The sequence below is a fragment of the Micropterus salmoides genome, unplaced genomic scaffold, assembly GCF_014851395.1.
Source record: "Micropterus salmoides isolate LMB-PRFRI ecotype aquatic unplaced genomic scaffold, ASM1485139v1 Ms_hic_scaffold_18, whole genome shotgun sequence".
In the NCBI taxonomy this organism is placed as follows: domain Eukaryota; kingdom Metazoa; phylum Chordata; class Actinopteri; order Centrarchiformes; family Centrarchidae; genus Micropterus; species Micropterus salmoides.
Genome location: NW_024040928.1, coordinates 15,289,618 through 15,315,896, shown reverse-complemented (window position 1 = coordinate 15,315,896; position 26,279 = coordinate 15,289,618). Strand labels below are relative to the sequence as shown.

Sequence of the window (26,279 nt, the reverse complement as noted above, 5' to 3'; positions counted from 1 at the left end):
CATTATCCAAGTATGCAGCCCCACGTACATGTAGCCTAGTTACCGCTCACTGTAATGTAGCAACATAATACATTTGACAGTTTACATTTCTAAAGGACTGTCTCTCCTTCTGTTGTTTTTATTTCTCATTTTTCAATTATCATATTTTGTCTCTTGTCTCTTCTTCATTCCCCTTCAGCCAGTGGAGGTTCCCACCATGTTGTCGGGGCTGAGGCAGCAGAGGATGCTGATGGTGCAGACCATTTCCCAGTATAAGTTTGTCTACCAGGTCCTCATCCAGTTCCTCAAGAACTCCCGCCTCATCTGAGCCCTGGGTTCCTGACATTTGACCTTACATGAGGAGGCAGGATGGCACCATATAACAACAACGGTACTTCAAATTAGCACGAGGACTGCTACCAACCAATCAGTAAAACTGATTGGTTGGTAGCAGAGTTTTCTGTTTGGCAGTTTATGTTTATGGAAATTTAAGTAGATTTTCATACAAACTCGCCTCTGGGGAGGAAAGGATGTGTGTAGGCCTGTATAGAAAGAACATTTCTCCTAATAAGTGTATTCAGATGTTCTTTTTCCCCCTGGGTAATATTTTTGGACCTGGTCCTTCTGTATGGAGAGTGCATGTTTGTGAGTCAGCTTGATTTGCCTGCAGGTGTGAATGTGTTATTGAGATGTCTTTGGAAATATCTTGAGAAATCTAATGTCAGTTTCAGTTTACCTGCTACATTTCCCATTCAGCCATTATTAGAAATGGCACTATGCTGCATGAACAGTAGGTGGCAGCAGTATTATTACTATTTTCTATACTCTGTAAGAGTTTGCCAGACAAAAGTATTCTTTAAATCACTGTTCTAAATTGTTCATTTTATTTTTAACAGAGTATTGATTAATACAGCAAATATTTACTTCAACATTATAACAAATGTTTTTATTTATTTAGATTGTGGTCACCTTTGCCATTGAACGGAGCATTGAGAAGCATGTTGATCCTTGTCCTGTCAACTTACTTTCCAACTTAATCTTTACTATATTTTTCGGAAAGCCTTCCTTGTCAGTGTCAAAAAGATCGCTCCAAATTTCCTTTTGCAGTTGCCTCATTGGATACAAATCTATTAAGATCCCTCCTCCACACACACACTCACACTCACTCACTAAATTCTCACAGTTGCTTGTTATCACATTTCTTACCTAAAAGCATTTAAGTCTATAAGCTGTTTGTCCAATGAATTGGAGACAATTTAAAATATCATTTCACTCTTTACATATGCAGTCACTAGAGAATTATGTCCTTATATAGCAAATACAGCATCATTGTGCCTTATTGAAACAAGGGGAAGTTGCCTCGCTGACATCTCGATCGTTGTTATGGGGCTCTGGTTCGGTTTTCCTCCAAAGATTAAATCTTTAAATCAGTATTTAATATTTTGTGTTTTGTTTAAAGAACAACTCCAACATTTCAAATAATTTACCTAATTCTCAGTTAAGGATTTGGCAGTAAGAGAATGCTGATGTATTGTTTATTTTTTAAGGATAATAGTGTAAAAGTGACACAACTAAGAAAAGGCAGCCGTTATAATAATCTGATCCAAACCAGGTAGATTTCTATGTTGCCATTCCTGTTCATAACATTACATTCTGAAGAATTTCCTTTTACATGTTTAGTTAAATGTACTTTTTATTTTTCTGAATCGTAATGCAGTCAGCCATGTCCAGAGTAACTTTGTACATAATGGGCATGTGAGAAAAGATTTCTTTTTGACTTGGTACCCTAAAAATACCGCAACATAATAAACTATGCATGCATTTTTATATTTCAATGTATATATTCTCAAATAAGTCTAAGCTTTATGCTTTCTTAAGTGTTTGTTGCACTTCTGTTCTCTTTGTGACAGTATTTTCTCATACTGCATTCCACTGTTTGTTATATTTAATTTTTCCCCTTTTTGGCAAAACTACCAGATACCTTTCAAAGTATATGTACAGATGTTTTGTATATGCGTTTTGAGTACATCAAGTTGTTTGTTTTTCTCTACCCTTGTATGAAGCTGTCGTACTTGCTTATTATGCAATAAAGCCTTATTTTCTTTAAGACTGTGGCCACAAATTCATTTTTTTTAGCTGGTAATGCTGACTGTGTGTTGGAGAGGGTTTTTCTCGCAGTACTGAAGACCTTAATTAGCAAAGAGCTCTCACGCAAGGTGTTAATGCAAACACAGTGCTCTATCCCAACCCTCCACTCAGGCACATACTGCAGCTTTTATAGGCTCCTTGCGGTGAGGCAGCTGTCCTGATTGACTAACAGGGATTTTGGTGCGTCGAACACCTACACACATGTAAACAACTCAATTCTGATGGATGACAGGGTCCAGCTGACGTGTCAGTCACAAGCCAAAGCAAACATGTGAAAAACAATTTGGTAGAGAATTCTCAAACACATTATGGTCAACATAAGTAAAATTTCACAATGTCAAATTTTCACATTGCTCACAACGAATAGGTTCATGCAAACATAACACTGATGTAAGAAGTTAAATCTCAAAAAACACATTTTTCCCATAAAAACATGAATGCTCTATCTTTGCTTCAGTGCTAAAAAGAATAGAAAGTGCCACCAGTTCTGTAAAGCTCCAAATCAAAGGACTGTATGCAGTCCTCAGGGATTCACGGTGTTATAGCATTTCTTTCCTTTCTCTTCATTTTCCTGCTATCTCTTTGCGCAACTCTGTCAAGTAGAAGTGATCCTTCCCATGAGCCACCTCCATAATGGCCATTGCCTATAAACACACAAACAAATACCATTTTACAGCATGAAATATGTACCTGATTTCTAGGTCTGGGTATATCAAACCTCACTACCTTTTTCATACCAAATGAAATGTGTCAGCAGAGTTTTGAAAACTGTTAAGTACTGAAAGCTGGAATCCAATGCATGGTAAAATTTATAATAGTTAACCTATTCCTTGATTAGACAGATTCCTCTAAAAATTTCAGACCACAATGTATTTAAAGTTATTGGATTGCTGCTTGTCGTTTGTGTTTAGACAACCCTTAATACTTTTGTTAAATTATGTTAAATGTATATTCCTATAAAGAAGAAAAAGGTTTAGTCTCTGTACTGAAACTGATTTTGATAGGAAAATTCAAATGATACCCAGTCCTCATGATTTTGTCAGTAGTAGTAGTCACTATTGTTCACTTTGTTAAAAGTGCTTTGTAGCTGCTCTATTTGAGTATGAAGGTCCGATATAAAATCTCAGGAGGTCATGTTACCTTCTTGAGAGCGCTGATGCCCAATGAGTGCCTCTCTAGCCCCATGTACAGTCTGCCCAACTTCAGGTACATGGAAGACACATTCAAAGAGTAGGCTGGATACAGCTTGCTGTGTTGGAAAGAGATCACACATACTGATTACACTTAAAATTTCAAGAGACATGATGTCTTTTTGAAGGCACTGATATCACAAAAGATCCATCATTTCCTTTAAAAATCTTCTTCCGGCACTGTTACTGTAATCATAAAGAAAGTATACAGTGAAGCACAAGTTGGGGCCAAGGGAGTGAAGAGTACTTGAATGTCCTTCTTACTTGAGTAGAAAATGACTCAAATGACAGTACTCAAGGTATTTTTTTATTGAACTGTGAAACTGATGAACTTGATGAGGTAAAATTGAATCACCAGAGACAGAGATATCCTGATGTTTACATCCCGGTATCGGTCAAACTCCAAAAATACTGGAACCTTCAGTTCCCATGATGTCGTCCATAAGCAGCAGTTTATTTGTGGAAGGTAATAATAATAATCCTTATTTGTAGAGCACTTTTCAAAAACAAGTTACAAAGAGCTTTAACAAGTGTAAAGAATAATACAAAAACAAACAAAAAAAACAAGATAAGAGCCTGAAAAATTAATATAAAATTAGTAAAATACAATAAAATAAAAGGGATAAAATAAAGTCAAATAAGATCGGGAAAAGCTCTCCTATAAAAGTATGTTTTAAGAAGGGACTTAAAAGAGTTCACTGACTCAGCTGACCTGATTTCCTCGGGCAGGCTGTTCCAGAGCCTCGGGGCCCTGACAGCAAACGCTCTGTCCCCTTTAGTTTTCAGTCGAGACTCTGGAACAGACAACAGAGGATCTCAAGGTGCGTGCTGGTGTGTATGGGACTAAAAGGTCAGAAATATAACAAGGCGAGAGGCCATGAAAAGCTTTAAAAGTGATCAATAGAATTTTAAAGTCAATTCTAAAACATACTGGGAGCCAGTGTAATGAAGCTAAAATAGGAGTAATGTGGTCATATTTCTTTGTTCTGGTTAAAAGCCTGGCAGCTGAGTTCTGGACAGTCTGGAGTCGATCAATAGATTTTTGGGTTAAACAGGTGAAAAGGCTGTTGCAATAATCCAGGCGTGATGAGACGAAGGCGTGTAAAATGGTCTCGGTGTCCTTAAAAGTTAACATAGATTGAATTTTTGCTATATTTCTAAGTTGATAAAAACATGATTGAACAAGCTTTGTGGTGTGCTGCTCGAAATTTAAATTACTATCAAACCAAACACCAAGGTTCTTTGCCACAGGCTTAATGTGATTTACTAGGGAACCAGCAGATGGCAGTATTTGATTTGCCATCTGCTGGGACCCGATGACCAGGATTTCTGTTTTGTCTGAGTTCAGCTGGAGGAAATTATTTGACATCCATTTTTTAACTTCACAAAGGCAGTTGTTAAGTGAACTCAGCATTCCAGGGTCTGTGGATCTGACAGGCAAGTATATTTGTGTGTCATCAGCATAAATATGAAAAGAAATGCCATGTTTATGGATAATATGTCCAAGGGGAAGCAGATACAAGGAAAACCCTAAGACCGACCTGAGGCACACCATATTTAACTGGACAGAATGAGGAGACATAGTTGTTTATAGACACGCAAAACTTCCTATTTGACAGGTAGGATGAAAACCATTCTAGGGCAGTACCAGAGATCCCCACCCAGTGCCTCAGTCTGTCTAACATGATGTTGTGATCAATGGTGTCAAAAGCAGCGCTAAGGTCCAGGAGTACAGGACTGAGCACATGCCTTCATCAGCAGACATTAAAAGGTCATTGGTGACTTTAAGCAGGGCAGTCTCAGTGCTGTGGTACTTCCTAAAACTAGACTGAAACTTTTCAAATATTTGTTATTTTCCAGCACAGTGAGCAGCTGTTTGGACACAATTCTTTCTAAAATCTTTGCAATAAAAGGCAGTTTTGAAATTGGTCTAAAATTATGTGGGAGGGAGGGATCTAAACCAGGTTTCTTTAAAAGTGGGTTCACACAAGCCGTTTTAAAATAATGAGGGACACAACCAGTAGATAGGGAGCTGTTGAAAACAGAGATCAAATGGGGCCCAACAGAATCCATTACTTTCAGTAAAAATTTTGTAGGTATTACATCAAGTGGGCTGGAGGACACTCTCATTTGTGGTACTGTTTTTAAAAGCTCAGACAAGTCGATGGGATAAAACTGGTTAAAACTCTCTTGTTGCTGGTGAGGAACCTCTGAGTAAGAGGCCGTGGGGGTAATAGAGGCTCTGATTGACACCACCTTATTGGTAAAATAAGATAAAAACAATTCACAGTCATCATTACTTCCAGCTGAGGCACAAGGTGGGGTTGGGTTTACCAGCTGATCCACAGTCTTAAACCGAAACCTGGCATTGTGTTTATGTGTAGTAATGAGTTCAGAAAAATAGTGTGTTCTCGCATCCTTAACCATGTTATTGTAGTTAATTAATAAATCCTTCAGACTGAGGTAATGGACTTGGAGACTGGATTTTTTTCCATCTGCGCTCTGCTTTCCTGCATTCCCTTTTGAGGCTGCGAATACTGTCATTTATCCAGGGTTGCTTACTAGCTTTAGACGTAGGCCTAACCTTTAGAGGAGCAGTAATATTTAGTGACGACAAGCAGATATGATTGAAGTGATCGACCAGATTGTTGGTGTTGGAATCAGACAGGTGTTGTCTTTGGCTCTGAAAGAATGTGCAAAACTTTGAAACACTTTGTTCATTAAAGATGCGAGAACACACGGAGCTTGGTGAGGCGGCATGATTAACAGGCGAATCACAACTAAAAACAATACATCTGTGGTCAGATATGGTCATGTCCACTAATTCCACAGAGGAAATGCTGACACCCAGGGTAAAAACCAAGTCCAGTGTATGACCACGGTTATGTGTTTGCCCTTTGACATGTTGTTTGAAGTTAAAAGAAGTGGCCATATTTAAAAAGTTAGTTGCATTAACATTGTTGGGGTCATCAACATGAATATTAAAATCGCCACAAAGAACAATTCTGTCATAATTTAAAACCAGAGTAGATAAAAATTCAGGAAGTTCTGATAAAAATCCTCCGGGCGGTTTTGGGGGGCGATAAATTATAACAAATATGATAGGTTGCAGCCCTCCAACTTTAAGAGTGAGAACTTCAAAGGCGTTAAATTCATCACAGCATACTTGATGACATTTAAAATTTTCCCTATACACACTCACAAGCCCACCACCACGACCACTGACCCTCGGTTGACTAAAACAATCATATTGAGGCGGACACAGTTTAGCTAGCTGGCTATAGTCATTCATTTGCAACCAGGATTCAGTTAAAAACATAAAATCTAGATTTGCAGACAAGATAAAATCATTAAAGATAAAAGTCTTACTTGACAGTGATCTCACATTGAAGAGAGCCATTTTAAATGAGTTTATTCTGGGTGCTGGAGTTGGTGCAGTTGTCCTAATCCTTAAGAGATTACTATTCTGTGTGGATGTGCACATTTCGGTTTACTGGTCTATGCGTGATGATGACAGGAATAGAAGTCTGTGGAACAGCGCTGGGAGCAGACGGCTTTACATGCCAGCAGGTGGAGACAGTTGTTTGTAGCAGTGAGGAAGAGATGTGTTCAGTGAGCTGTGGTGTGTCCAGGTGTGCTGCATGAATGATTAGTCATTCACGTAAGTCATGTGTGGACCGCACCACATGCTGTATGTGAGCAGCTAACATTTCTGAGCCCCGTTTGTTTGGGTGAAGTCCGTCTGTCTTAAAAAGAGACATTCTTTGCCAGAAAATATTAAAGTTATCCACATAACACACACGATGAGCCCTGCAGGCGGACTGGAGCCAGTCGTGGAGGCCAAGGAGTCTACTGAAGCGGCCAGCACCGCGACCAACTGTGGGAATGGGACCAGAGATAAAAACGGACTTTCCGCACTGCTTTAAAAAGTTAAAAAGACGGTTTTAATCTGATTTTGTCAGCGCAGACTGCTGAAGAGCTGTGTCATTTGTTATGACATGGACTATCACTCTTGTGATGGAGGACGGGAGCGACGGCATCAGGTCCTGGAGTTTTTTAAAATGTCAGCCGTGGTGGCACCGGGGAAGCAGCGAGTGGTAGCGTTAAAGAAACGGAGGTTTCTGGTTATGGAGTCACCAATTATTAGTGTGGTTGGGGAGAAAAGAGGACGAGGAGATGCCGGTTGTGGGGTTCCAGAGCAGGACTGAGCAGAATCTGCTTCAACACTGCGTGCGGACTGAGGATGGAGTGTGTGAGCTGCCGAGTGTTGTGTTGGAGTAGCAGTAACAGACCTGAGAGAAGGGCTACCCGACGGTGCAGGGTAGAGACATCCTCCGGAGCGTCTGAGCACAGCCTCCTTCAGGATCCTACGTCGGGAAGCGGAAGTTTTTGACCGGGATGACGGCAGACCGGCGGCCCAGTGCAGGAGATGTAGCCGGTGGAGGAGATGCAACAGTGTCGGCAGGCACTGTGCGCCGAAAGAGATCCGTATCTGGGAGACTCGAAGCCGCAGGTGCATCTGCTGGATGGACCGGAGTGTCGTTAGACAAGGCTGCATAGCGGTTGGAGAGGCCGATGTGCGGAGGAGAAGCAGCCCCATCCGAGCCTCTCTTGCAGCCACGGATCACCACTTCAGCCCAGGTTGACTGATGCTTCGGAGTCGAGCAGGAGGAAAGCCTCGGAAAAGCAGAGGGGTCCCAAAACACGGTGTCCTGGATGTTGCCGGTTGCGCTAAGAGAAACAATCTGTTTGGCTTGTACTGAAGCCACATCCATAAAGCCAGTCAGCAGGGAATCTTTCTCTTTGAGTTCCTCTGAAAGTCGTCGGATGTCTTCCATAAGGTCAGCAATCTTCTGTTCGCTTTCTTAAGGAGTGTGCAGTCCTCATGGGGCAGAGTTATCTCGGCTAGCATAGTCACGGAGCTTTGTTGCGATCAGTAGCGTTGATCGCGTTTTTACGGTCATCTAGCTTAAAATCCATGTCGGATGACTAAAATCCTTAACCCACGTAAAACTTAAATAAAGTTAAGTTAAATAAAAAGGATATAAAAAATGTAACGAAAAAGAGTGGATTAAAACTGGATAAGAGTCCAGTTTAAGACGGAGCTTCCGACAGGTGGCTACAGACGCCAACGCATGCGCAGAGTGCAGATTACGTCAGCAATTACGTCAGAGATCTTGTGACAAGATGATGCAAGGAATCAATTATCTCAGGAAATAATTATTAGGTACACTCTGACATTCTGGTACTATATCTTTTATGAAGAAACACCTTAGTATCCATACCAATTATACATTTACTAGATGAGAAGAAATTTGACTTAAATGAAACAATTACCTATTTTAGAAACTAATAAAAACACGTGCATGTACAAGTACATGAAAGGCCTATTCAGTTGAACAGCTACAATCTCTCATTTCTGACATGCACGGTTAGAAGGTGTGCAGAAAGATGTGCGTTTCTGACGGTTCACCTGTAAGGTTTGAGGATCTTCTCGCCGTATCTGATAGCTCCTATAGCATCTTGCATGTAGAGACAAACCCCCATGGCCTGGTACATCATGTGGAGCATGTACACATTGGAGTCATCAAAGATGGCACCCATCTCATCCAGGCTCTGTTCACACATCTCCAACAGCTCGCTAGGGGGTGCTAAAGAGTCAAGGCTGCATCAGCACAAGGTGAGGTTTTAACCATAGGGTTTAACTGAAACGTCAAAGGGCCTCTGATCATACAATCAGATGTTTTTACAGTCTGGGAAGCTACTTTGCTGAAGAACAACTGCTGCTTATGAGAAAATGTACACTAATCCCCATTATCATCATGCAAATTAATCCAAAGCACTCCAAAGAGTGTTTTACAGCAGGGGAAAGTGAAGTTTAACTGTTGAGCTATTAGGCTCATAAGTAAGCTTAATAAACAATGAACGGTTATGCAGACGAATTGTACACACAAGAGACAATGGTATTTAGTGGCATTGAAGGATATTTTTTATGTGTTTTAAAGCCCGGAACTCTCTGACGGTTTTTCTGGCGTAGCGCACCATGTTGCTGATGACCTCTGCCTCGATGGGGTCACTCCGCTTACGTACTTTCAACTTTGCCTTGTCCTGGAGGTGAAGACAGGACACCGAGCAGGCTTGTCAACCAAACTGTGAAGTGCAGTTTTCGCAATTTTCCATGTGAATTACAGTGGCAGTATCTGAGTGCTAATCCGTGCTTGTTAACCAAAATAATTAAATACAATTTGTTCATTTAGTGATTTTTTTTATCCAGTACTTCTTGTGCTGTCTTACCTTGGACTTGTTTTTGCATTCCTGGCACTCACAGGTGAAGTAATAGGACTCTCTCAGCCTGTTGTTGCGGTCGTCTGTTGGATAGAGGAGGTCTATGTAGCTGATGAGCACCTAGAGGGGGAAATAACACACAGTCAGGCAGTCTGTCAATTTTATTTATAGTATATTGCCCAATATCACAAAATTGTCTCAAGGGGCTTTACAATCAGAACAGCATACAACACCCTCTGACTTTAGACCCTCAATTCGGTTGAGGAAAAACTACCCTCAGAAAAACCTTTTAATGGTGAAAACCTGATGAAGAGCAACAGAGGAGGGATCCCTGTCCCACGTTGGACAGACGTTCAATAGATTAAAATATTATGAATAGATTGTAAACACATTGCACTTGAAAATCCTTAATAATCCTTGACATATTTCCACTTGTTTGAATATCTCAATTTGCTGCCAAACAGCCACTGAACTGCAGGTGACAGGGTCAGTCTGAAAATAGCCCCGCCGGCCTCTTTAATCAGCTGCTGCATCCCCCCTTCAAACCACACACGCTCTTCTTCGACAGCACTGTCCTGGCACATGGACACTTTAACTGTCATTGACCTGGCGCTGTACATCAGCTGTGATGTCACGCTCTGGTCATGCCAAAGCCTTCACACTCCTGTCTTTGCCTTTGAATCTCACACTCCCAGTGTCAGGTCTCCGAGGCTTTTCCATTTTTAAGCTACTCATCCATGAGAAATATCCTTGAGAAAATGACCAGAATCACTGCTGTCAAGCTTGTTTCAAGATTTAAAATTATAGTTTGACATTTTGGGAAATTTTATTAAAGTTTTCACTTTATTGCCTAGAGTAAGATGAGATGATTGATATCACTCTCATGCCTGTACGGTAAATACGAAGCTATAGCCAGCACCCTTTTAGCTTAGCTTAGCTTAGCACTAGACTAAAAAATGGGACAACAGCTAACCTGGCTTTGTCCAGAGGTAACAACCGGATCCCTTGTGAAGTCTCCTCTGCTTGCCTGGTAACCTTATGGTGATGACAAGACTCTAGGAAGTTATTGAGCCCAGCAAAAAAACAGTCGGGCAAATGACCCTGGCAAAAACCAGGCATTTTGTTTTTACATTAATTTTGCATGGATTAACAAACAAGATATAATGTGTTTATTGAACTTTGGAGGTGCTGGTAGCTGCTGGCTGTTTCCCTGTTTTCAGTCCTTATATTGAGCTAAGTCAGTCATGTCCTGGCTATAACTACAGTATCTCACAAAAGGCAGTACACCCCTCACATTTTTGTAAATATTTGATTATATCTTTTCATGTGACAACACTGAAGAAATGACACTTTGCTACAAAGTGAAGTACTTACACTCTACTAGTATAACAGTGTAAATTTGCTGTCCCCTCAAAATAACACATCACATAGCTGTTAATGTCTAAACCGCTGGCAACAAAAGTGATTACCCCTCTAAGTGAAAATATCCAAATTGGATCTAAAGTGTCAATATTTTGTGTGGCCACCATTATTTTCCAGCACTGCCTTGGGCATGGAGTTCATCAGAGCTTCACAGGTTGCCACTGGAGTCCTCTTCCACTCCTCCATGATGACATCACGGAGCTGGTGGATGTTAGAGACCTTGCGCTCCTCCACGTTCCGTTTGAGGATGCCCCACAGATGCTCAATGGGGTTTAGGTCCGGAGACATGCTTGGCCAGTCCATCACCTTTACCGTCAGCTTCTTTAGCAATGCAGTGATCGTCTTGGAGGTGTGTTTGGGGCCATTATCATGTTGGAATACTGCTCTGTAGCCCCGTCTCCGAATGGAGGGGATCATGCTCTGCTTCAGTATGTCACAGTACATGTTGGCATTCATGGTTCCCTCAATGAACTGCAGCTCCCCAATGCCGGCAGCACTCATGCAGCCCTCAGACCATGACACTCCTACCACCATGCTTGACTGTAGGCAAGCACACTTGTCTTTGTACTCCTCACCTGGTTGCCGCCACACACGCATGACACCATCTGAACCAAATAAGTTTATCTTGGTCTCATCAGACCACAGGACATGGTTCCAGTAATCCATGTCCTTATTCTGCTTGTCTTCAGCAAACAGTTTGCGGGCTTTCTTGTGCATCATTTTTAGAAGAGGCTTCATTCTGGGACGACAGCCATGCAGACCAATTTGATGCAGTGTGCGGCGTATGGTCTGTGTACTGACAGGCCGACCCCCACGCCTTCAAGAAGGAAGCCTCTAACCCTACACTGTTATACAAGCTGTATATCACTACTTTACATTGTAGCAAAGTGTCATTTCTTCAGTGTTGTCACATGAAAAGATATAATCAAATATATTCAAAAATGTGAGGGGTGTACTCACTTTTGTGAGATAATGTACTTATTTAATAGACAGAAGATTGGTATCTATTTCCTCATGGGAAGAAAGAAAATAAGTGTATAAAGTATCTTCAACCAAGACATTTCCCCTTGATTTTAACCCACCTTGGACAAATAAGTGTATTGCAAAAATGTAAAGTGGCAGAAAACAAATTAAAAACAATTCTTGGCTTTCTTGGTTTATATGTTCCTATATATTACTGTAAGATTAAAAGAAAGTATCATTTCATTGAATTTACTGTTCTTTACCAGTTGAAAGGGAATTAAGTAAATCTTTCTTTCAGCACAGGCTGATCCACCAAATCGATTTGAATCGAGCTCACAGACAAATGTTTTACACACTCTGCCCTCTCGAAATAAGCACTCCTCCCTTCTCCACTTGCACACACAAAAAAAAACAGAACAAAACCCAACCCCCTCTAATGACAGCTGTCGCCTTTTCTCACCTCATCTCCGGCCTTCATGTTCTGCACTGCCCGAACCTCAGCCGTGGTCCCGTTATATGTTACTATGACACTGGGAAGACAGCTGTGGTTTATCAGTGCCACACTGTGGAGAGACAGACAGGGGGGGGGAAGAAACAGATAAGAATAAAAGCTCTCTACTTTCTTATAATCAAAGTAGGGGGGTGAAAAAATTGTCAACTTATAACTCCTGCACAAAATACTTATACTTATTTATTCCAGCATCCTTTGTATTATGCTTCATTGCACTGTGTACATGTGTACATGTATGCATGTATATGTACTTGTATATCATATCCACCCCCGACATGTACATACTCCTGCATCCTTTGCACTCTGCTCACTGCAGTATTTGTCAATATGTCTATATTGTTTTTGTTCATAGTGTGTATATTTGTTTTGTCTACACTGAAGTCTGTGTCTGATTGTATTTTATTTTTATTATTGTGACTTTGTATTTTTGTATGAGTAAGCACATCGTGAGCAATGTGCAATCCTGAGTCAAATTCCTCGTATGTGTACACATACCTGGCAATAAAGCTGATTCTGATTCTGATTATTATTGCTCAATGCAATGACATAACAGCGACATAATCTTTTCAGTGGTTTGGCACTATGCTATAACAGAGAGGTCTTAAGTATCCCTGAAATATGTTAGCAATCCTACTCTTTCCTAGGTGGCAAGCTGTAAATAGCTCAAAAATGGAGCTGAGAGAGCAAATTCACCTTCACACAACCAGTTTTACAATTTAACAGCCTCAGCCGCACAGCAGGGAGAGGATTTTACCACCAAATGACCAACTGAGAAGAAAAGTTGTCTTGCTAGGAATTGCAATCTGGCCTATTTGGATATGTGTCACATTGCTCTGAATATTAACCTTAAAAAAAACAAAACAAATAATGCTAACTGTAGAATGCAGCATTCATTTAGTAATATGGCGAGCCTGTGCAGTTAGCATATAGTTGGTTATGTCTCCTTTTTCATGTGGTGTTTCTGTTCCTGTTTTTTCAAGAACAATGACAGGAGACCTAAGCAAATGACTAATGTCCCAAATAAAATGAAGGAACCAACACATATCCAAAGAAGCCATTATCTGGTAGACTGAGAGTAAAACACTGAGACACTAAGAACCACAGAAGAAGCTCTGTAAGGATGGGAGAACGTACTGTGTGATACTGTACCTTTATATGTACTTTTGAAACAGCACAGAATGAAAATGTGCTTGTATATATGCATGTGAGTTTCCTTCTTACTCTGGGTAGACTGCAGTACCCATGTGGGACAGTTCATCATCCTCTATCGTGAAACCATTACAGGCAACCTGTTGAATAAAGGACACAGGGGAGAGAAAGAAAAAACAATCTTTCGCCTGTTTTAAATCAAATTACAATTATTCTTTCTTCTTAATTTCCAGTAGTGGAAAAGCTAATTGTTTGTATTACAAGATATATGCTTACTTGGCAGCAAAAAAAGAATAAGAATCTATGGGTATTATTATCACCTGTGATTTATGTGTGTTGTTTGAGTGTGTGTGTGTGTGTGTGTGTGTTTTTTAGTACCTGGGAGAAGAGGGTGAGCAAGTCTTTATGGTCGGGCAACTCCAAATGTTTGGAGTAAAAACGATGCAGTCCAGCAATATCTGCCTCGTTCATTTCTCTTTTCTCATTATCTACGTCCTCCACGTCTGTGACGGGAAGAAGACATTTTGATTTGATTAATCAAATATGTATTTTTAACTATTTACCAAGGGTGGCATGTGTACTGTTTGGCAGTACTATGTTTTCCTTTAATATAAAGCCATGCAAACTACTTAAGCCAGGTTAAAATTAAGAAGTGAGACAGAAACAGACTAGAGTGATAATCCAATTACTAGACACACAGACAGGAAAATCAGTTCTTTAGCTGGTTTAGAGAAGTTTTCATCAGGTCCTCTAACAACTGTAAATAGACAGTCATCCATATACAGTCTACAGTACAGCCAGATGGTGCGCGTGTGTCTTGTCCCTGACCTTTGACACTAGACACAGTTCTACTATTCGTACATGAGACGCTGACTCAACAGAGACACAGCAGATCACAGGTCACACACAAACATGGGCATACTGACAAAACTGTGTGTTCCTTTAACCGCTAGTTGCAAGTAGCGGCTAATGTAGCCTCCGGCCGCCTCCAGCCGCCTCCGGACTCCTGCCTCAAACACACTTGAGGCACTTTATTAAATTTTGCACAGCTCGCTCTGGAGTCACAAAAGGCTTTATACTACTTTTCCACATAATACTCTCTCATTCACCATAGATTGTATATTTATACAAGTAAGATTTGTTAATGTAAGGAAATATTAGGTAATATCTTTGAACTGAACCTCAACTTCCATCCATTCTCACCCACTTATCCTGCGTACAGGGTCGGTGTGTGTGGGGGGGCTGGAGCCAATCCCAGCTGACATCGGGCGAAAGGGGACCCTGGACAGGTCGCCAGTCCATCGCAGGGCCCTTACAATCACGCAATCAGCACTGTGTGTGTTAGTTTAAAGTGCTCTTCTTCCCATTCAAGTTGTTACACTTGTGGTGTTGTCTATACTGTATATCTATAGGATATATATAGTTGTGGCCATGGGTGTTTCTCTCAGTCTAACCTGAAAGGATTTTGTTTTTTAAGAGGGACATCTAGGGACACTCTTCTTCCAGTAGGCCTACACTTTCTGAACACTTGCTACTGAATCTGCACTGGCACTTTTAAGGTAGGTATTTAAGGGTTGTGCCCAAAGAACGATCAACATAAAATCACAGACAAAAACCATGCTTGCTTTTATGTCTGTGTGTTAAAGGAGCAATAACTCACGTGATTGCATCTCTCCTATGAGCAAGATCTTCTCAGAAACACATCTTTCTTTCTGTGTTTTCTGTGGAAGACAGACATGATTAACAGGAATGGTCTGAATGAACCACAGTATGTGATAGACAACACTCCAAAAGGACACTGTGTCTTTTAATAAGTGTCCAACCTTCTTGGCAAGGATCCGGGCCACCAGGCGGCTCATCTCTGACGGGCACCAGTTCTCTCCGAATGCAGTCATTGCAGAACACTCCAGCTTGTGCATGGCCCAGTCCCCTTTCTACACACAAACACATAGAAATATCACAATAGCATGCAAAAGAGCAACCCGGTTGTAAGCTATTTATGCTTCATGAAAACGCATCCATGAAAAAAGAACAGTTGGCATATATGGCCCCTGAGCTTCACTACCCGCTGAAGCATTATGCAGCACGGTGAAATGGGACTCCACACTGTGTTAATCTAATGTTACCCTCACCCATTTAACCCTCCATTTTAGTTCATCATAATCAAGTTAGTGCGAGTTTATCACACAAATCGCTTTCCATACAGTATGTCGTAATTTACATACCACGTTATACAGACACATGCAGGTATATAATATACTGTACATGTCGTATACATCCCAAACTGTACTATCGCCAGCCAATGGGAGTCTTCAGTTCAGCTGAGCTGCATGTTTTTTCGGCTGGGGAAGGAAACTACAGCGCATAGAAAACTCCCATAATCCTCTTTTCCATCAGTCAACCCAGATTTAATTAAAATAACGCACAATAAAATGCATTTGAAGTGACACTATGGTATCAAATCAGAATATAGACTGAATTGCTATTGCTATACCCATGGCATCAACTGCACCCTCCTCACACCGCTCCTCTCCTTTTCACTCCATGCTCAAGACCACCCATCCAGACTGCTTAAGGACTGTTCAGATCATCTCTTGAGGTAGTTCTGCACATTTTCAGTCTGACTCTTTTAGTCTGGAGAGAGTTCTGGTCCTGTGGAAAACTTCCTGTGTGGTTTTAGTACCAGGACTGAACACTCCAGGGAGCCCAACCACTTCAGACCAAAGCCTTAACTTCCCACCTGAGGGCTGAACCCTGCTGAGCTCAAAGCTGGACCCCCTGCAATTTGCTTATCAAGCAGGCAAGCAGGCATTGTGGCAGATGATGCTACTTCACAGATCTCTATATACATACAGTATATCATTTAAATTATACGTACACTGTGCAATTTTTTTCCTGTGCAATTAAATTTATTTACACTGTGAAGCCACCTCCTGCTGTATTCAGTGCAATCAAATCTTTATGCAGTTCATCCATCTCTTAAGGCAAAATTTTTTACCTACTATATACAGTATATATATTTTAAGTATATTACGATATGTGTAATTATTCTGTCCAATTATCCATCACATATATCTGTATAATTGAAAGGTGCATCTAATGTATATAATTGGTATATTCTATTTCTAATTATTGTTTGTGTATTTTTCATCCACCACTCTTTTTCACTACATGTTGAATTTTGAGGTGCTGTCACAAGCGGATTTTACCAGTGTGGGATCAATAAAGTTTAACTTATCTTGTTAAACAGTCTCAGGTGTACTTAGGTATAGCTGTGCTTAGAGCTGCATGCTAGAGTGACGGGAATGCAGTCACTTGTTTTAGAGGCGTAAGGGATCACCCAAATGATTCCGATCCATCCTATAATGACCATCAATGTCTAGATTTATGTCAGTCCATCCAATAGTTGTTGAGATATTACACCTCCTGGCTTAAGTGTCAAGACAGTGCACGTGCAAATATTGTTATTCCTCGGTTGAACCTGCTTGTGTTTCAACATATAGTAGCAGTTGTAAAGGTAATACACAGTAAAAGATGTATTTCTGAGCTACAAATTAGGGTCCTTTGCCCTTTCCATTAACCACTTACACAGGAATCATTACATTACAAAGTAATTCTGTCATTCCAATAGTTTCCTACCTGGCATTTTACATTGCAGTAGCATGCTTTCTTGCACTTCCCACATCTTGCCAAGCCCTCTTTCCTATAAATGACAAAGACGTTCTATTAGCTTATGGATAGTGCAGAGTACACAATTAAAAAGTTACTATAAGATTCTCTCACATCCTCATATAATTTCCCAGACACACAAAACAAACAACACTCAAATGTTAGATATCAGAGCTCAGCGGATAATGCATATAAATGTAGTTGTACGTCTATGGCAGTAGCTATCTAGCTGTACGTGAGTGTCTGTTTGCTTGAGCGTACAAGTCTGTGTATGGACATTTTAACATCCTGCTCCATTACTCTGAGACAAGAAACAGCAGTTGCCAGTGGCCTGTCGTAACTGATAGCGATGAAGGACTTTAAAACATTCTGTGGTATTTATAGAGCTGATCTTATGACCAGCTGTTGCTCTACCACACTGAAACATAACTTCACCCAAAAATTTTGAGACACTTGTTGTTAGTAGTCACACTAAGTTCAACAAGCTGGTAATTGGTGGGTGAAAGGCTAAAGCTGGGAACACACTAACTGATGTAAAGTACAGGTAAAGCCCTGAATATCACCATGATGATTGATTTTTACAACAAAACAGAGTCTGCACTAAAGTGAACTGTATCAAACATATTGGATCCTTTATGATAAAATGCAGTGTTGTCTTTTGTTTTGTGGTACTAAGAGGTAGGGATACAGCAGATTAGTAAGTCATACTTAAAAATATTGCTGCACAGAATCCAAACTGTGCAAAGACTTACACTTCTGCAACTTTCCACATCTTCGCTCAGTACTTCAGCATCATTTAAAGTGTGATTGGAAGACAGATTATGGTATAAATCCTTCACAATGAACCTCACAGAATCGTCCTAAATATAAAAGACTTCACACCACTGGGAGACGATGTGGACAATAACTAATTTCTCATGTTAAACATAACAAATATATAAACTGTTGTTGCAAGAGTGATGATGTTTTACATCACAGTACTATACAGAAAAGGGTGTGTACGCAGGGCAACCAGCTGCATCCATACCATCCTGCAGACTACAGGACAAAGACAATTATTAGACATTAGATTAGATTTTAACTGAATGTTATCATTGTTACTACAAAACAGCTGTGGTATAACACATTCAGGCAAGCAAACACAATCAAGAGCTAAATGACTGGCTGTATGATTAAGAAAAAAAGCATGAGTGAGATTGGGCCAGAGGGGGTGTGCAGATATGTGGAACCAGATATTGGCCACATGAACCACAGTTCAGAAAGAACATAACCAAAATAGATTTTATTGAGTGACACATTTATGACAAAGAGCCCACGTGGTCCTGTATGTAGGTCAGATCTAATAACAAATAAATTGCATTATGCATGATGTCAGGTATCATCACAAAGTTGTGCAGTAGGTATCTGATACAGGCAAAAGTGATGGGACGATGTTCTTGACGAACTGTATCACGCCATGCTTAGAGAAATAACTGAATTAAAAATAACCATTTACCTGGTGAAGCAGAACTCGCAGTAGTAGCCTCTCTCCTTTACTGATAGCACATAAGAGTAAGCCTGGCAGGAAAACAGCAGCTCTCCAACTTTAAAGGCCCTGGTAACGCGGAGACCTCGTCCTTTTCCCGGACTGTCAAACCTCTCCAGTCCCTCGATGCTGCCCGTCATTGTGCCACCTTCGAGTTGTCTTTATCCAAAATGTTTCAGCAGGACCCGGGAGAGAAGTGGGAGGTGGAACCCCGGCTCTACGTGTTGGGGCGTCACCCTCCCAATAATAGTTCATAATGGCATCCAAAGATACAGTAAAGCCCAGCTGCTACTTTAAACAAACAAACATTATAAAACTTTTTCCTGTGACAGACAAACTCCCTACTTATGTTATAGCACCCAGTAATTGATTTAGAGAGCCCTATGGAGCGATTTTACAGTTAAATTACATTTGTAGAGGGAGTGGGGATGGCTGGGGGCTCCAAGGTAACAAGGTGCCCCCCCCCGGAAAAACCCCAAGGAAAACCGATTTTCCGATATCCAAAATAGTTATCACTGTAATTTAATTGAAATTAATTAATTGAATTGTTTAGTTGAAATACTTAACAATCACAATAGCAATTATTATTCTGCTGTTTCACCCAAGTTTCATTGGGTTTCGTCGTGAGTGAAACAGCGCCCCTAGTGGCTGCTCTGTGCGGTCAACGATGAGATTACACTCTTGAGACTTTATATACAGTCACTGTCTGAGAGCAGCAAATATGGCAGAAGAAGTCGATAATGTAAAGACAGACAATCAGATGCTGTTATCGTGGGACAGTGAATTAGTCTCTGGATGAGAAACTTAACTGAATTGTAAGGCTGGTCTCATAACAAACAACAGAAAGCTAACATACTTTAAATGAAGCGGTTATTTAGCTTGTTTTCCAGTGTTTCCAGCTGTGTTTTTGTAAGACTCATTAGCTAACAGTGAAGAAGTTTATGTTGACAATCAAAAACAGCAAGTGCAGTGGGACTACATGGCATGGTCATTCACCAACTCATCTCCATAGACTTCAGCATCAATAATGTGAGTCAAGATAAACCACCCTTTTTCTGCCTGATTCTATGCCTGTCTGTCTCTTTGCTGTCTGTTTTTTCCAGTGGTTAAATGTGTCAACTTTAACCACAAGGTTATGAGGTTATGTAACCTTCTTTGCAACACCATTGTGTTATTGATGCTATTTATATAGACACAGTAGCAAGGACATCTGCAGGGGCTTTGAATAATTTTCCCTATTTTGCATTTATTGGTTGTTTGGTCACCTGTTGATGGAGTGTGGAGGTCTGCTTGTTGCTTGTGAGAATGTCTTCATCTATGCTGTATGAGTCAATATATTGGAGGCCTTGTGGGCTGCTTTTGTATTCCTAGCATATGAGAAGAGTGTGTAGGTCATGTGTTCATTATATGTTGATGCCTTTCAAATCTAGTTTAGTTTAGTTTATGTTTAGTTTATTTGTTTAGCACGTTTGGTACAAGTCCAGAACAATGCAAGGAGGGAACGAAGCCAGACTAGGCTTGTACAGAGTTCCACTCCTTTTCCCATATTAAGTCACGAGATATGCAGACTAAGCATCAAAGTAGAAGAAAAAAAGAACAACAACAAAAAACAGAACACACAAGAAAAAAAGAAAAAAATGAAAATAAAATAAACAACAAGCGATAGAAAGCAATTCAATACAAACCAACAATACTTAGAAAAAAAAGAAAGAAAAAAAACTACATAAAGGCATCAAGCTAGCAGTAGTAAACTCTTCAAATGCTTTTTAAAAGCTGAATAAGAGGACATTGATCGCAACGATGGACTTAAGTCACTCCAGAGCTTAGGGCCTCTAAAAGAAATATTAAATTGATGTCTTGTAGTTCGTGTGATTGGTAAGACTAAGTTATTATTGCTATGTCTAGTGTGAAATGAATGAACATGTGAGATAGGAATAAACAAATTCTGGAAAGAATCTGGTAGATCTTGTTTCCTATATAAACTTATGCATAAGTAAACATATTTGATAAATATTAACCTTACCTAATAGGGAGAACTTTAAATTTATTATAAAGAGGGGCCGAAGGAGCGTATCTATTTGAATGTGAGATAAATCTGAGATATTTTTTCTGTATAACTAATAATTTCTTAAGGTGGGTAGGATAAGTAGCTGCCCAAACAATGTTGCAATAATTAATAAATGGAAACAAAAAACTATAATATAAGGTTAAAAATGCTGATGAATGAACCAAAGGACAAACCCTCCTCAATATGCCCAACATTTTAGCTGACCTCTTAGATACAAAATTGATATGGTTAGACCAATTAAGACCACTATCTATAATGACTCCTAAAAATCTGGTATGCTGAACCAATTCGATTTGAGTATTATTTATGAAGATCTTAGATAATTCAATTGGGTAATGTTTGTGAGTATTACAAAAATCATAAAGTTACATTTTTTTATATTAAGAGTAAGTTTGTTCCATTGAAACCATTCCATAATATATGATAGTTCCTCGTTAACCATTTTTATTAGAATATTGAAGTCATGGTGCGAAGCTACAAGATTTGTATCATCAGCGAATAGAACTGGGAGGAGTTTGGTACAAGTCATAGGCATATCATTAATATAAATTAAGAATAAAAGAGGCCCCAAAATTGATCCTTGAGGGACCCCAATCTTAATTTGTGACTTCATTGATTCATAGCCTTCCAGGTAAACATATTGCTCTCTATTAGCTAAGTAGCTTCTAAACCATCTCAAGGCAACATCCTTCACTCCGTATCTACTAAGTTTAGCAATCAAAATATTGTGACTGACCGTATCAAATGCTTTACTCAAGTCCAGAATGTTGAATGTTTTAATGTTCAATATTTTAGTGTTCAGTCTTTAGCCTACCTGTTTCAACTATAAGCTTTGTATTACTGTAGTGATGTTGTTGTATTCCACCACAGTAGAAGAGTAATAATTATCTGAATTAGTTTAATTTGTTAATGAACACATACAAATATTGTTCTACTCATCTCTCAACATGATCTGTCTGACTTCTGAAGCACTCCGCTGCTAAAAAGTTCACTTATTTTAAGTTAAGAGTTAATGCAACCGGCTCCTAGCAAAGAGCAATTGGCCCCAGTCTGACCCCTGTAGTTTAAATGGGTCAGAACCGCCACTGTATAGATGTGATAGGCGATATTGATAAAATCCTCTATCACAGAAAATTAAATTTTATATCATGGTAGTGATATATATCGTGACTTAGTAAACACCGGCCTCTATTAGAGTTCTATTAGAGCATCAGACATCCACTTCAAACATCTGATGCACATGTCAAATAATGTTTAAATTGTGTTAAAAAAACAAAAAACAACATCCATTTGAATTGCCTGCAGTTCATCTCCAGTGTTGGTAATTTTTGCTGCAGTTCAATAAGGCCATCTGGTGGTGACAGCTAATAATGTCTTGGCAATTGATGGCTACACCATTGTACAATGTCATTCCTTGTGGGCTGGCAGATGTGTGCTTGTAGATCAGTTCACAAAATACATTCATGAAGTTGAATATTGAATGGTAACATCTGGCCTTGATTACATTATGCATTATGTGTAGTACTTTATTCATCATGGAGATAAAACCTAGTCAGATTAACAGAAAGAGACCTCAAGTTCCTAGCTGGTTTCCACTTTTGTCATATTGTGCCATCATGTGGGTTTTAATTGTAAGTGCACTCTCAAATGCATCACAGTCCACCAGTAGTCACCTTAGATACAGACAGATTATCCAACAACACTGAGTGAGTTCTTGTAGGATGACCAGCAGTCCTGATTTTATACACAGAGGTAGAGAGAGAGAGCTCAGGTCAGGGACTTGATCTTGAGTAAATTGAAATATTTCATAAGCAACCGTGCAAACACATTACACACACACACATGTGCGCGCCTGCTCTCTCTCTCTCACCCACACACAAACACAAACACAAACACAAACATACAAGCACAAACCACTGTGAAGATTTGTCCCTCATCTGTATCTGAAGGCTTTATCCAACCTTGCCCCAGTTTCCCCTGATTTATTATAATTCCATTTTTCCAGTCTTTCAATCTAAAGATTTGTTCCTCCTCATTTTTTAATAACGTGCAAGCAAGGGAGGCATGTCCCTGGGAGATTATGTCGTCGTCTTTGGCGTCTCGTCTTGATTACATCAGAGGAATCTGATTTGATTAGGAAGAAACCCCCTGTTTCAGTACGCGTTCCCTTTAGACCTCCCCACTGTGCTGATTTCTTGCTTTGTCAGAGTGGATGATCTTTATGAATATGATCTGAAAGAGAGGGAGGGAGAGGGGGATTAGGTGAAAGGATTATAATTTCCAATGACGAGAAATAATAAGAAACAATAAATCCTAAGTAGATTTAGTTCTCAAGGAAACCCTGTTAGGGGAAATCAACAGAATAAGAGACAGGACAGAAAAGAGACAGGACAGTGGTATTAAATAGATACAGTCGACCTGACCTGTTTGTGTCTGAAAGGTAATTTTAGGTCTTCTGTTTGTCTTACAAACTCAAATTTCATGGATCCCACGGTAGCGTTTGTATTGGGTTCAAGTTGTTTTAAACACCAGTTTTTATAAATCTCCTATGGAGTTCATTCGACACATTTAATGTCTATTGGCTGCAACTTTTTAAAAATAATACTTTAATTGGTTCAGCTATTTTTCAAGCAAAAAAGCCAAATAGTCTGTAGTTCCAGATTCTCCAGGATTGTTTTTACTGTTGTATATCATAGTAAAGTATGGATTGTGGAATTGTTGATCAGAGGTCACAAAATATTTGAAGACTCTCCTCAGGCTATGGGAAACTGTGATGAGCATTTTTTCCCATGTTTCCACATTTTAAGAGATCAGACAGGCAACAAAACTAATTAATTATAATTATTGTCATTTTCAGAAGAAAATTATACCTAATGTGAACATCAAGCTGCTTTTTAACAGACAGATCCATAGTTTCATCCACCTTGAGCCCAATTGCCAGAGACACTGATGTCATTGAGGATTGCTCAGGATTTCTAGCACCTTATCTATAATGAATTGATCATTTTCCAAATCTTAAAGAGAACAAATGAGCTTAGATTAAGTAGTACAAACTTTGTGATGATGTTGATTTCAGAAAGGCAAGCATTAACCCTTTTAACCTTTCAAAATACTGGCGAGCCCCAGGAGGTAAGCATAATTTGTGTGATGAGGCACAGTCACTGCCTCGTGTTCAAGAACGACAACCGGGTTATTGTTGATTTTCAACCAGATATGGGACAAATTTTAATTTAAGCCTGAGAGAGTTTTCTTTTTCTGAAAGAGGGAGAGAGAGGGTGAGAGAGAGAGAGAGAGAGAGAGAGAGAGAGAGAGAGAGTTTTCTGAACTTCAAAATAAGATAGTGAATTTTACTTTGAATCAGTGTGTGCCTTCACACTGCCTTGATGGTGTAGAGTAGCAGCATGCTTCTCCAGGTAGTCACTTTGGATAGCTGGCACCCAACCTCGGTGAATGAAGAGTGTGGACGCCCTGCGCACCCCGTGCTTGTTTGTGATGACAACACAAGCGGAAGTACGTTCCCAGTAGCAGTAGCAGTAGCTGCACTTTGCTCCTCTCCTCTATGCTCCTGTCTTTCACTTTCACAGCTCTGGCCTGCACTCATATTTACCTGCCTCACCTGGACCTGTCTTCTCAAGCAGGAGATACAGTCAATTAAATTGTGTTTGGCAATATGTGAAACCACATCTATCTCCCCCCAGACAGTAGAGACCCTTGTACAGATCAAGGTGGGTGGACTGGTTATTGTTAATATAAGAAAATCAGTGTAAATATGTGATGCTTGCTGAAGGGCTGCCCCGTAATAGTCGACTAAACTATTAGTTGATAGAAGAGTCTACCTCTAACTTTTCAATAGTGGGTTAGCAAAATAATAACTCCATTCGGGTTAGGGTGTTCTCGCCATTCCCAGTCGATCACCTGATCCCCTCACTCACCTACACACTCTAGCTCTCCTGACTCCTGCGCATATTTTCCAAACCCTCTTTCCCCAGACATTTCCCAGATTGTCTAAGGAACTACCCAGTCTTAGTTTTCCAGCCTTCGTTCCTGTTCATTGCCTGCCTGTTCCTGACTATAGCCCGGTTCCGCCTATCTGCCCCTTGCCTGCTTTGCTTTCCCTCACTGACTGATTACCTGTTGCTGAACTCTGCTTTGAACTTCTTACTAAGTAAACATGTGATTGCTTTCAACTGCTCTGCCTTTAAGCCCAGCTTTTGAGTCCACGTCACTATGTGCACACCCGTTACTGTTTTACTCTCTCATAATTTATGTGCACATTGTCTGAGCTCTCCTCACCCTGCACCTCTTCAAGGATCAAACTACATAAGCACTCCGGCTGTTTTTACAACCTTAGAAGACACTGTATGTATAACTTACGGCCATACTGTTGATGGATATACGCAGTACATTGTCACATTGGGGACCTCGTAAAATAGCAGCTGCTAATGCCTCGCTGCCACGAGGTCGCGGATGAGGGTTGTGTGTGAAATCCAGTGCAGTTAAAGACATTTGCTACTTTCGGTCTTCCAGTCGTGGTGGATGGAGGCCTCCTCACTTCATACTCATGACCTTGTCATCGCATGTCATTCCCAGGCTGCTGTGCTAACTAGGGGTCATCAGCAGGGCACGGCTTGAGAGATGGCCGGTGCTGTGTGTTTGAATCCAGTGGAGAGAGTGGGGAAAGAGTAATGGGGGTGTTGGGTGAATGAGAGGGGGGCAGGATCATGCCAAGACCCTATGCAAATGTCCCTTTATTCTCCTGAGCCTAGCGCAGGCAGTATACAATAAATCCACATTCTTTCTGATGAACTCACTGATTGAGACAGTGTCTACCATCCCACCTCGTCTCTTGTCACTCAGTTAGGGAGCCAGCCCTTAAACCTTAACCCCCCCCTGTCTCCACTCCTGGCTGTGGGGGGAATGTGATGCCTGCCTGCCTGCCTGCCTGCCTGCTTGCCTGTTTGCCTGCTCGGCCGTCTTAGCCCCGTGGGCTTTGCAGGCACGGAGCCTCATCTCCCACTGTTTATCCATGTGTCTTTGCTTTGGCTCAGGCCCTACACCGTAGGCCGCTGTGGGCTGAGTGGGGTCCACTGCCCTGTGTCACCCACCTAAGCTCTGCTTTCACTGTAGGGCTTAGCGCCTCACCCCTCTGCCGCTTTATGAGCAGACAGCTGGGCTAATCTGTCTCCCTCTTCCCTTCTCTGTCTTCTCGCTCCCTCTTTCTTTCTCCTTAGATCTTGCCTCATCTCTTCTTTTTGGTCCTTTGGTCGTCTATTTGTAGTCTAGTTTGCTCTCATGCCTTCCAAACACCGACACTGCCATTTCTATTTCCTGCATACACAATCGCACGCACATACACAAAACAGAAAATTA

At 40.5% G+C, this 26,279-nt stretch overlaps 2 protein-coding genes across 4 annotated transcripts in view; one reads left to right on the top strand and one right to left on the bottom strand.

Annotated features, from left to right (window-relative positions):
* The window catches only part of LOC119908430 (tyrosine-protein phosphatase non-receptor type 14-like), a 38,961-nt gene extending 36,875 nt beyond the window's left edge, over positions 1–2,086 (top strand). For 2 of the 3 annotated variants that reach the window (XM_038726111.1, XM_038726112.1), the window contains exon 20: positions 179–2,086. In XM_038726111.1, the coding sequence (XP_038582039.1) occupies positions 179–307 (129 nt within the window). In that variant the 3' untranslated portion in view covers positions 308–2,086. The remainder of the gene's footprint in view (positions 1–178) is intronic. The other variant, XR_005445267.1, reaches the window with a different exon arrangement.
* On the bottom strand, positions 899–19,032 carry smyd2b (SET and MYND domain containing 2b). Its single transcript, XM_038726113.1, has 12 exons — positions 18,812–19,032; positions 17,287–17,350; positions 15,471–15,581; positions 15,308–15,368; positions 14,026–14,150; positions 13,720–13,787; positions 12,448–12,550; positions 9,612–9,722; positions 9,305–9,425; positions 8,791–8,965; positions 3,268–3,376; positions 899–2,771 (listed from the first exon to the last, which is right to left on the bottom strand). Exons 1-12 carry the CDS (start codon positions 18,979–18,981, stop codon positions 2,691–2,693), a joined length of 1,299 nt encoding a protein of 432 aa, XP_038582041.1. The 5' UTR covers positions 18,982–19,032; the 3' UTR covers positions 899–2,690.
* Positions 19,033–26,279: the final 7,247 nt, after the last annotated feature.

Excerpts from the sequence above, each read along its gene's own strand:
- smyd2b (XM_038726113.1), bottom strand. The coding sequence starts at position 18,981 with ATGACGGGCAGCATCGAGGGACTGGAGAGGTTTGACAGTCCGGGAAAA. Across the intron at positions 15,369-15,470 it reads CCCGGATCCTTGCCAAGAAG|AAAACACAGAAAGAAAGATG; the intron begins GTTGGACACTTA and ends TGTCTTCCACAG. Across the intron at positions 8,966-9,304 it reads GGCTTTAAAACACATAAAAA|CCCCTAGCGAGCTGTTGGAG; the intron begins ATATCCTTCAAT and ends ACTCTTTAGCAC.